The following is an 11,730-nucleotide window of genomic DNA, read 5'->3' as shown; positions in this document are numbered from 1 at the left end:
CATACATACATACATACATACATACATACATACATACATACATACATAAACACACACACACATACACACACACACACACACTCACGCACACGCACACGCACACACACGCACACTTACACAAATACACACATACATACATACATACATACATACATACATACATACATACATACATACATACATACATACATACATACATACATACAAACATACATACGATGTAGTGTTTGGTCGTTTTCGGCGAACCCCACCCGCCTGCCATAGAACCGGTAGGCTCCGGATAATAAAACAGGTGGCTCCATTTTCGGACGGACCAATGAGAAGCCGGGATCACGACAGCTCTGTGGACGTCAGATTTTATAAAACAACTGCAACTTGGGTCTGCCTGCCGGAGGAGGGTGTCGTTTCCTCTCATGTCGATCCCTCGGCTCTTTATCAGAAAATCTCATCTAATGAAAGCAAGTGTCTCTTCTGGTGGGGGGGTTCTGCCATCCGAAACCGATCGGCTCTATCTTTGTAAAATAGGTAATGAACGACGAGTCAGCACCGGACAGCTGCACGAAAAACTCTGGGTGCTCCAGGTAAGAAGTTAACGCACTGCTAGCTACTGTGCCTGAGCTAATGTCCTAGCATAATATAACAGCTAATCATAGCAGATGTGCATGAGCTATTACATTTGTAATTGCACATGCCACATGGCTATTGACCTTTGCGAACGGACGATACAATCTTCTATGTAACGCTATCTTGGTTAATACGATATCATCAAAATGTATTTTAGCTGATTAGCACACGTGTGTTAAAATACTACTATATTAATATGACATAATGTATGCATCGCACATTCAGTAAACTACGTATAACATTCATTGAATGAATGGAAAGTTGTATTGCAGTGCATAGCACATCGGTGCAGACTTGAGGCTACGTGCTACTTCAATGGTTCAAAGTAATGCATGCCATTGAAGGCTGTTTAATTTCCTCTAGTATTGAGCAAATGCTGGCTGTGAATCCCGGAAAGACGCCGATCAGTCTGCTGCAGGAGTATGGAACGCGGATAGGCAAAACCCCAGTGTACGACCTGCTGAAGGCGGAGGGACAGGCCCACCAGCCCAACTTCACCTTCCGAGTCTCCGTTGGTGAGATCAGCTGCACCGGCCAGGGCCCCAGCAAGAAAGCGGCCAAACACAAAGCAGCTGAGGCTGCCCTGAAGATGCTAAAAGGAGGCCTGGGAGGTCTCATTGGAGTTAGCGTCGGAGAAGAGGGGTTTATAAGTGTTGAGGAAGCTGTTGAAGAAGACAGGTTAGCAGAGCATCTAAAGTTCCTCCCTCTTTCGGTTTGAGGAAATGTGTATTGTGCACTGCAGTGTATATTGTATATGTCTCAGACTTTTACGCCAGTATTAGAAGCAATATCATTATGTTAAAATCCAAGTGAGCATAGTGTTTCTGCATACTGATTTGGCTTTGCTGATATGAAATATGTTAACTGGACCTCTTTTGCAGCACCCAAATCGAAATGAAGACATCCAGCACTTCACAGCAGTCAGAATGCAACCCAGTGGGAGCTCTGCAGGTAAATTATGATCACAAATCCAATTTATTCATATAAATGTGAACACTATAGATTATAGATCTTTCTCATGAAAGCAACATTTAATTGTACATGGAGCTTTCTATCTCTGTGTGCTGTCATGTGCCCGTACATACGTATGCATTTGTGCGTACAAATATTTTCACACGTACAAATGCTCCCCCAGGAGCTGGTGGTGCAGAAAGGCTGGCGCCTTCCCGAGTACACCGTCACCCAGGAGTCCGGCCCAGCACACCGCAAAGAGTTCACCATGACGTGCAGAGTGGAACGATTTGTAGAAATAGGTAAGAATGATTTCTATGAGACACGCAACATTTGTTTGTCTATCCTGATCTAGGTGAACGTGAATACTGTGTATGTAAATGTATGCCTAGAAATATTTTAAGCTGTGCCTTTTCTGCGATAGTGAAACAACAGCGCTAGTTGAAATGCCTTGTGATCAGATATTGAACATTTGTTAACAAATGCAGAGATTTGAATAAACAATCATAACTGCTATCCATCGATCGTCTGTTCTCTCAGTGAACCATAAGAGGATAAACTTGGCTCAGCCCAATGCAGGACAGCATACAATACAATCCTCCTCTGGTGTGGCTGTGTGACCTAAGGCTCCTGTCCCTCGGCAGGAAGTGGCACGTCCAAGAAGCTGGCCAAGAGGAACGCGGCGGCCAAGATGCTGGCCCGCATCCACGACGTGCCGGTGGACCTGAGGACCCCCAACGAGGCGGACCCTGAGGACGACACCTTCACCATGGTGAGCGACCGGAGACCCCCCCCCCCCAGTAACAACACATATGATCCCTCTTATGAACGCTCCATTCAAACAGTCGTACAAATGCGATTTTGAGATTCAATTTGGCATATCGGGAATGGAAGAGCATGCTGAAAATGTAGTGGCATTGTTGGGTAAACTTTTATGTTTTCGTGTTACGTCTATTAGCCTTTTCTGACATTGTGTTTTGTTTTGCCATTATTGTACATTGCTATAATTGGCCTTGACTGCAGTTGAAGAAAAACCTCAGTATTTTCCAAAGTGAGCATTTCCTCGTCTCAATCCGCAGAACATGGGCAGCCGGGCGGAGTCGGGGAAGTGCAAAGGCCTGGGCTGCACGTGGGACTCGCTGCGGAACTCGGCGGGGGAGAAGATCCTGCAGCTGCGGAGCCACCCGCTGGGCACGGCCCCAGACTGCACCTCCTGCTCCCTGCTGACTGACCTGTCGGTGGAGCAGCGCTTCGACGTCAGCTACCTGGATCTAGGTGAGAATGCTGTCGGCACAGGGGCCGTGGCGGTCGTTATAGCTCGGTGTTCCACTCAACAGTATATTGGTCTTATTTTAAAATAGAATCGGTGCTGTTGACCCACTAAGTTTCTGAATAGTTTCCCTTTAGGCATTAGCTGAACATAATGTTTTTTTATTAATGTTTACCTCCAAACTTGAACATATAATAATTTTGAGAAGTAAGATCAACGATAATCAAGGAAGTGTATGCTGATTAAAGATTAGTACCTATTATTAAAAATAATATAATTTATAAAATAAGATGAACTTTATTAATAATGGTATATTAACTACAACACTGGAAGTGTGTATGCAGCCCAGCAGCCGCGTACCAAACATGAATTGGTTAAAGCTGATGCTAGTGCTGATCTCGTTCAATTTTGTCATGTGTTCGTCTCGTTCTTTCAGAGGAGCGCAGTCGGAGCGGCTTCTGCCAATGTCTGGTGGAACTGTCCACCCAACCAATCACGGTGTGCCATGGTTTCGCTCCCAACACGGACGCTGCGCGGGCCAACGCGGCCCACAATGCACTGCAGTACCTCAAGATAATGGCCGGAGGAAAGTGATACGACCACCACCTTGTGCTTTCTTCTTTCTTTCTATTATATTCTGAAACTTATAGTCAACAGCAACAGAGCCATGTTGAAATCCCCCCAATGAAAGCACTTCACCATGCGGATATTGCCTCTTTTGAACTTTTGAACTTCAGTTATTAGAGATGGAACTCAATTCGCCAAATTCCCCCATTGGAGTCTGTCCAATCGATCTCTTAACATTTTTAGCCAATGGACCTATGGCTGTACGGAATGTTGACACTGTTGCCCAGATGTCTCCAAAAATATCCCATCCCCATGTGAAAACACGTATTCTAAAATGTTCAATCAACAGTTGTCCGCCATTCAGAAAGGAGCAGGGGTCATAGATTTGAAAATAATGAACTCTTGGAAAAATTGTGCTTCCTTCCTTATCTCAACTTCTATAGTCGGATGACATCCAAATCACCAGCCTTGTTGCTAAGAGACTTTTCAAGCTGCTAAGACTTTTTCAAGCAGACCGTTATTTTAAATTCATCCATTTTTAGTCATCTACTGTTCCCCTTTTATTTTAAAGATGTAAAATGAAGAATTCTGATACCTTTTTCCTTTAAGGGTCTCCTCTTTGAACGGTTTAGTTAAAATTTGTATTTGATCTGTATTTATTTGACACTAACTTAAAACAGCGGTTAGCTTGCATAGATATACATTTTCATTGTTACCTCAATGTTGGATTGTTTTTACATTCAAAACCGTTTTTAGATAAAAGTAGGTATTGCTGGCTCCTTGTGCAGTATAGTGTATATTTTAAAACCTTTTGTTTAAAGGATTTCAGGATGTATGATTGCATCTACACTGAAGGTCACTAATATTGCATTTCATACTCTGACAAACTTCCCAATTGAATCTGGAATGGTTTAAGTTTTAGCAGTTAATGGTAGCCATCTATTTATTGGAATCCTTTCAAATCTCTGCATACAATCTAACAAAGGCTATTTTTTCTTACCTCCATTAAGAACAATTTGGCCATTAGTTAGTATGGAGTAGTCAGTGGACTTTCCTAATTGTCTCCTAAATACCAATGTGGCATGGACAAATTCATTCTGTCAAGGACCTACGTATGTCTATGACCATGTATGCACTTGCTCTAAACCTTTTTAGAAAGTCCCTATTGTGATGGAGCTACATTTACAAAATGTACTGCATTTCCTTTTGGTCATGAAATCTATTTTTTTTTAACAGCAGACCTCAATGTGTGTAGATTAACACCTATTCTGATGCAATGTCCTGTACTTCATGGGCAAACAACAGTACAGGCGGTGCACCTTAGTGAGTCACTGCCTTTTGCACAGCATCTAGCAACCAAGTGTTTCTGAATCTACCTCTTAATGTTAGCAGAGACGTTGGCACCACTACCGTGCAGTCTTTGACAATGTAATTAATTCCTGTTTTTGTTTTTCTAATTTCGGAGTGTTGACTCAATTATGTGAGCTAAATTCTGTTTCCCTTGAAACATTCTGTACCATATTGCAAAATGTAGCAATACAGCCAAAATGTCAAAATGACATTTTATTTTTCGTCACATAAAAGCACTGGGTTTAATTGAGGATGAAATAATTGAAACATGCTGTAATTTGTTTAGTTAATAATACTTTTTACATTTTATTCAAATAAATAGTGAATCTTAAACCAAAGATGCCATCCAAGGGTCCACTCTGTTTAGCAGCCCTGTCAACTCCCATGCCTCTCTGAAGAGGAGCGGACGTCCTCCTCGGCGAAGCCGCTGCTGTCTGACTGCACGCTGTCTCCACGCACCAACGCCGCTGCTGCACCGAGACACATACAGTACATCCACAGTCAGCCACTGAAAACACACTCCCTGCATCCTATGATTTTGCACTGTATAACCTTTTAAGGGTATACACCTTAATATATATAATTATCACCCATGGATTTAATGTGTGTGGACAGTAACCACTTCGTGACATGGATCACAACCACAGCTGAAAATCCTACATGCGATGCAATACATTCTGTTGTGAGTGACCTGAGTGTCTGGTAGTTCAGTGACATACTAAGTGTTCTTCAACACTTTGCGGTTGGTCTTCTCTTCATCAATAATTGATAAGGGGTTATCTCTTAACCATTATGCTTTGGCACATGAATGTTAGGATTCTGCCTCTGAGCTGCTGCTACTGTTTCCAACACTGTTTGCATTGACCTACCTTTGCACTGACTTTTTGTTATAGTTATTTGTGTACTTTCCGACTGTCCAAAATCCTCTTCTCCGGCCCTGCTCACCTGATGGAGAAAAAAAATGACAAGTAGATAAGAACTGCGATGAATTAATGAATGGCGAATCTAAGGCAGTGGAGCCCTATTATTAACATTAAACAAACCGTACCTCCTCGATTTCAAAAGAGTTGGCCTGGTTTAATTTATTTGAGATGTGCTTCAGTTTCGGATGTTTCAATGGACTGAGTGGCTGCCCTGTCCCTCTGCGGAGAGCCTCCTTGGGACGATTTGAACTGGGATCGAGGCCTTGTGCCGCTAAGGCTATGACATGGTCCTCTTCCCTGCCTGTGACCGTGATGCAACAAGGTGGGGGAATGCTGCCAGGCACCAGTTGATGGCTTAACGTCGGGCCTCCTCGACTGGCATATTTATTTAAACGGGGATCGGCCGAATCCAATCGACAGACCTTCTCAGCGTTGGAGTAGTTCATAGACCATCCTCTGCTTCTGCTTGGTGATGGTTCACAGGTCTTATTGGATCGGTACGGCCCTAAACATGTCCTCACAAGACTGGTCTCCCTCACCGAAAAGACTTGAGGTAAATGGTTTGCGTCGCCGTAGTCTTTCGGTGAACAGCAGACGAGGGCGTGGTGTTGTAAGTTCTCAACTATCGCTGGGAATATGATGTCGTGGCTGACCCTGATTCCCCGGGGGGAATTTGCAGCTGTGTCACCAACCGAGCGTTCCGTCGCGTCACGGTTGCGATCCTCCTCATTGGAAATACGCCGCCACTTTCTTTGAGAAGCAGTTTCCCCTGATACGGGCCACATGCTGACTGAGTTCACCGACCTGCTCTTGTCAAGGTCTGATGACTCCACTCCAGTTCGGTCGGAGTCGACCATATCTAATGGCTCGCCGGTCCCCACTCCTTTGTGACACCCCGTGTTGCCTATCTTCTGCTCCTGTACGTCAGTCCCAGTGACCTGCTGCACAGGCTCCTCTTCTTCTTCCTCCTCTTGGTCCATGTGTGGATGGACATCCAGAGACGGCTCCAAGAAATCCAGCTTCTTGGGAGCTCTGAGCTTGGCGTTCTCCAAGACGATGTCCACCACCTCGGGCATCCCGGGGCGCCTCCTCCTGGGCGAGGCCAGAGGGGAGCAGGCGCCGTCGGAGGCCCGCCGGGCGCCGCCGGTGTACAGGCACATCTTGGAGACGGTGTCCTTCAGCCTCTCCACCGGCGAGCGCGGCTCGCTACGGAGAATGCTAACGGCGCTACGGAAGCGGTCCAGCTTCTCCACGGGGGACAGGGCGAGGTTGGGCTCCAGGGGGGCCAGCTTGGTCAGAGGCGTGCGGGACACGTGGGAGAAGAGCGAGTAGAACGCGTTTGCCGTGGCCGTGAGGGCTTCCACTTGTCTGAAACGGCCTGCAGGAAAGAAAATGGCTGATTGTGTCAAACTTGCCGACATGCATGGGGAACAGTGGATGCATCAGTATTTATGGTGATGCAACCAGTGTGAGCTCGAAAGGTAATGATCGGATTCGTATGATCACGAATCCGCCAATTCATGAGCTCGCATTGGGTTGCAGTCTGACTGCTGAGAAGTGCTGGATGTCTTCCTTTCGATTTGGAAGGACCATTAACACATTAATAACGGCAAAGCCAAATGAGTATATAGAATCACTACGAAAATATTTCACTATTAGATCACTGATATTGATATTCAACGTGTTTTTTCCTAATATCAAGAACATAGAGTTTCCCTCTGGAAATATGTATGAAACATTCTCCAATGTGTAAACAGGAATAATATGAAATAAATCTGCGTTCAATGCCAATTGAGATATGGGAGCAAAAGAGGGGTAACATTGAAGGCCAAACTGTTTTCCTCATAAAATTGACATATAATAAAAAAATTAACCGGCAATTAAAGTGTGTGGATGTGTCATAAACTCAAGACAAGCGTGTCATCAGTTAAAGTGACACCTTAAAGCGAGTATCCCGGCTTGGTTGGAGATGCAAATCCCAGCCGCATCGAGCCAGATGACTAGTAACTACTGTCCACGGGTAGATTGGTGGACAGGTCTATACATCAGTCATCTAGGGGGACACAAGAGAGGACCTCTTTTTTAACTGCCTGTAATGGCTAATCACTCAAACCCGTTGGTAAAATAGGGCCCCTTTAATATAATTTGACTGCTAATCCAGAGGTTGCAAGTTTGATCCTGCAGAAGTTGGTTGTGTAAACCCTTTCTCCCAACAATGTATTTGATAAAACAATCCATACAGTATTATAGAATGCCATGGTGTATCCACTTCAAAACTTCCTTTGATGCACAGTTTCAGCAGCATAGTTTCACAGCACAGTTTACAACGGTGGTCTTACTGGCGATGGAGAGGTTGGGGTCCTCCTCTTGTATCCTCTGCAGCTGGGACTGGAGGAAGAGGCGGAAGTTGATGCCCTGGAGCTGGGAGGGGAACGTGAAGAACCTGGGGGGCACCCGGGCGGGGGGCTGTGGCATGTCACGGCCGAAGCCCAGCTGGAAGAGCGTCTCCTCCGCGTCCTCCGAGCAAGACTGCAAGACCTCTGACACACTGGTGGGACACACACACACACACACACACACACACACACACACACACACACACACACACACAATAAGAAAAGTTATGACATGGAGGAAAATACAGTAAAATGGAAGCAGAACGTATGGACTTTTGGCGCTCTTTATGCTTGCACGTGTGCTTTTACGGCTTGATGCACTTCAGGCTAAAACAGTGGAGTTAGCCCGCCTCCATCTGGTTACGGCCTCACCTTGAAACAGATTTAACGCTCGAGAAGGACGGACAGCTGGAAGCCATACTGTTTCCGAGGTCCAGAGAAGGTGGCTTCTGCCGTGGAGTGCTGCGAATAGCAAACCAACCAATGACGATGGAGAGCTTTTAATGAACCCGCACACACAGCAGGTGACTTCATGTATAGGCTTTTGAAAAATATTTCCACATCAGTAGTGGAACTCTTAATCTGTTCATTGGTGTACCCACAGTCCACAGATACAACAATCCTTACAGACTTCTGAAATGTAAACTATGGTTTATATATATAATTCTATTATTGTAGTAGTCATGTGAGAGACATAACATAAGGACTGGTTGTCCAGACACTGACCTCGTGCTGGGACTGCCGTTCAATGAGTTGCCAGGAGGTGGCAACAGTGAGAGGCTTCAGTTCAGTCCACAACAAAGATGGAAACAAAAAACATTACAAAAAGGATAGCAGTTCAATAAGATCAATGTGTTTAAAGTTGACGCTTCTTTTTATACAATCAACCTACATTTGGCCAACAAATTCCTCATACTCTGTATGTGTATGTGTTCAAACAGACCACTTTTCCCCTTGGGGACATTTAAGATTTACTATAGCTTAACAAGCTGTCATTACCTCCCTTTCTGGGGGGGGGGGGGGGGGGGCAAGCTCCCTGCATGCACTAAATTCTGAAATGATGTTCATTTTCTAAAGCTGGAATTGTCAACCTCTTGTAAATTAAAATAGAAAAATGAATGCAACTCACCCTACTAGTGATTTACTGTCTCCATGATTGATTGCAGATGCTATAACAGAGTAAAACAAATCTCATTGGGTTTACCTTAGTAAGACCTCAACTACATCATACACATAAGCACAGTTTATATATTACATGCTACAATATCTATTACTCGTGTTACAGGCTTTTCTGATTATCTTTATGGGATAGTTGCATCTTATTGTTATGCATGTACATCACTAGGCTTGGAAGTGTAAACTGTTTGCATGTATTCGATTTACAAACTTTTTATTAAGCTCAACTTCTTCACTAATGTGACATAACTTGACAAAGGACCAATTATAACATGAAAGAAAAAAGTCGTATTTGAACAGCGGAAGAATAAACTTACTTCCTGTTCCTTTAACAGCCTGATGTGGTCATGCAGAATCTAACACAATATCTCTCAATTCAACAAAAAAAAAAGAATTTCCCTGAATGCAGAACCTCACCCAACATCCTGTACATGTAAATATGGTCTTTTTATCTGTAAGAATGTTGGCCTGCGTATAGGATGTAGACAAATGGAGATGGAACATTTAATTTGGGCAATTTGAGTTGCATGACAATAAGATTATTTTAGTGTATGTTTATCTGTTGTTCTAAATAAACAATGTATGGAATCAAGCACGCAAAACAACACATCACATTCATAGCATAAGCAAAGGTAATTAAATATAAGTCATTCATTTTTGTGTGCAATGCCCTGTAAGATAATTATGGTGTGTGAGTGAGTGATTTTCATGATTTACCTAATTTTATACCTTGTATAAAGTGTGTGTGTGTGTGTGTGTGTGTGTGTGTGTGTGCGCGTGCGTGCGTGTGTGTGGAGGGGAACTTAAGATGTGAGCACTCACCATCAGCACCAAGGCTAAGGTCATCATCACAGCTAATTTTCCATGTATGCTCTGAAGAAAAGTATTTATTTTAAGAATAATGCAGGCTAAAGCACTTCCAAATCTTTACAGAATATACATGTTATTCATTCCAGCGTTTATTTTCACATATTATATTGTTTAATTGACATTTTGCACTTTCAACCTACCAGCATTCAGGCCACCAACGTTCTCTGATCCTGTCTCAATCCTGTGAGAGATAGCATAACGATATCAATCTCAACCATTCAGAGTATATATGCTATTCCTTACTCACTAAAAGTTCAGTTAGGTCACACAGGCAGAATTTATTTATTATTCTAAAAATAGATATTGTTGAATGTTATCATGGGCTATACAGGTTATACTTTCTGGAATATACTTGATCTTGTCAGTATTTCCATTCATCTATCAAGGTGTTTTCCACTGAACGCTGGTCCTAGTTCCTCTGTAAGACGGTTCTTTAATCAATAGCAATGTCACACACTCACCCACAACCAAGAAGCCAGCTCTCAATCTTTCCATCACTGCATCCTGTGCAAAATCATGCACGTGAGGGCTTAGTGAGCAATGGCCGTATACAATTGACACATATAATAAATGCTACAGCCTTTATTTAAAAACAATTGGATGGATGGATGAGTTCAAGAATCTAGAGTTCTGGATAAACCCTTCATGCTCCATCTTTAATCACCATGAAATGTTAAGTCATCTGCACTGAGCTTAATGAAGAAAATAAAGAACACAATAAATTAACTTATTCATTCTCAGGAAAAACAATCCATATGTTGTTGAACTCTGCAATCAACGTTTTTACTCTATTCCCTTAAATAATCTATACGATTTACCAAAGCACTTTACTTTACATCACGGCCTGCATGCAATGGGATAAGAAGCATTCTATAATCTAAAAATGCTTTAGCTTAGATGTGTAGCAAACCGACCATCTTTGATGACGCTATTAAATGATCTGGCTGTGGATGAGTGGAGGTTGGAGGATGGGTCACACTGTGGTCCAGGTAGGTCTTGGACGTTCTGGTTGTGCCATGAATCTTTGCTGCTCTGGACCCAGGTTTGATGCCTAACTTTAGAAGAGGGGCTATCCATCTGCCTGGTTCACAAACAATCTCCTGCTGTGTGCCTGTTCCTTCTAGAAAGATTATAATATTAATATAAGGAAAATACTTATCTATACATTAAGGGGTTTTAATTCACAGAAAACCCTTAGTCCTACTTAATTGTAATAATTGATACAACATTAATCATTAAAATGCCCTCTTCTGGTACCAGAGCTGTTATACAAAACTTGACTTACCTTTCTGGATTGTTGCCGCTGAATGTGTCTACACATTAACACACCTATAGATCTTCCTATGAGACTAGCCAACGTTATCTCAACCAACTGGCTGTTTCACTTTGAAACTGCAGTTTGTCGTTTCCTGTTTCAACAACATAGATCTCGCCACCACTGTTCTGCAATGTATTCTTCCGATGATATTCAGTTTAAATTACATATGCATGCCTGGTTAAATTGACGCCACTAAATTGTGGTAAAGCACTGAGAAGTCAACTTTTGTCTAACTGTTTGTCTATTATTAAGTTAATACGTGGGAGGAACATCTTCATGCTATGC

General features: G+C 43.1%; 2 protein-coding genes across 3 annotated transcripts; one reads left to right on the top strand and one right to left on the bottom strand.

Annotated features, from left to right (window-relative positions):
• The first annotated feature begins 406 nt into the window (after nucleotides 1–406).
• Nucleotides 407–3,454, top strand: tarbp2 (TAR (HIV) RNA binding protein 2). 2 transcript variants are annotated; one of them, XM_079748096.1, is made up of 7 exons: nucleotides 407–581; nucleotides 988–1,302; nucleotides 1,506–1,575; nucleotides 1,760–1,877; nucleotides 2,220–2,347; nucleotides 2,655–2,850; nucleotides 3,282–3,454. In XM_079748096.1, exons 1-7 carry the CDS (start codon nucleotides 529–531, stop codon nucleotides 3,437–3,439), a joined length of 1,038 nt encoding a protein of 345 aa, XP_079604222.1. In that variant the 5' UTR covers nucleotides 407–528; the 3' UTR covers nucleotides 3,440–3,454. The 2 variants fall into 2 exon arrangements, with proteins under 2 accessions (XP_079604222.1, XP_079604221.1); XM_079748095.1 differs by having other exon boundaries at nucleotides 2,202–2,347.
• A 1,639-nt stretch (nucleotides 3,455–5,093) lies between these two features.
• tespa1 (thymocyte expressed, positive selection associated 1) lies at nucleotides 5,094–11,680 on the bottom strand. Its single transcript, XM_079748094.1, has 12 exons — nucleotides 11,413–11,680; nucleotides 11,042–11,247; nucleotides 10,589–10,631; nucleotides 10,268–10,308; nucleotides 10,080–10,130; nucleotides 9,211–9,250; nucleotides 8,808–8,861; nucleotides 8,454–8,543; nucleotides 8,025–8,233; nucleotides 5,811–7,063; nucleotides 5,632–5,707; nucleotides 5,094–5,232 (listed from the first exon to the last, which is right to left on the bottom strand). Exons 2-12 carry the CDS (start codon nucleotides 11,202–11,204, stop codon nucleotides 5,138–5,140), a joined length of 2,115 nt encoding a protein of 704 aa, XP_079604220.1. The 5' UTR covers nucleotides 11,205–11,247; nucleotides 11,413–11,680; the 3' UTR covers nucleotides 5,094–5,137.
• Between the last annotated feature and the right edge of the window lie 50 nt (nucleotides 11,681–11,730).

This window comes from Pollachius pollachius (assembly GCF_949987615.1).
Source record: "Pollachius pollachius genome assembly, chromosome: 12".
NCBI lineage: Eukaryota > Metazoa > Chordata > Actinopteri > Gadiformes > Gadidae > Pollachius > Pollachius pollachius.
Note: the sequence above shows the minus strand (reverse complement) of the source record. Positions and strands in the feature narration are given on the sequence as shown.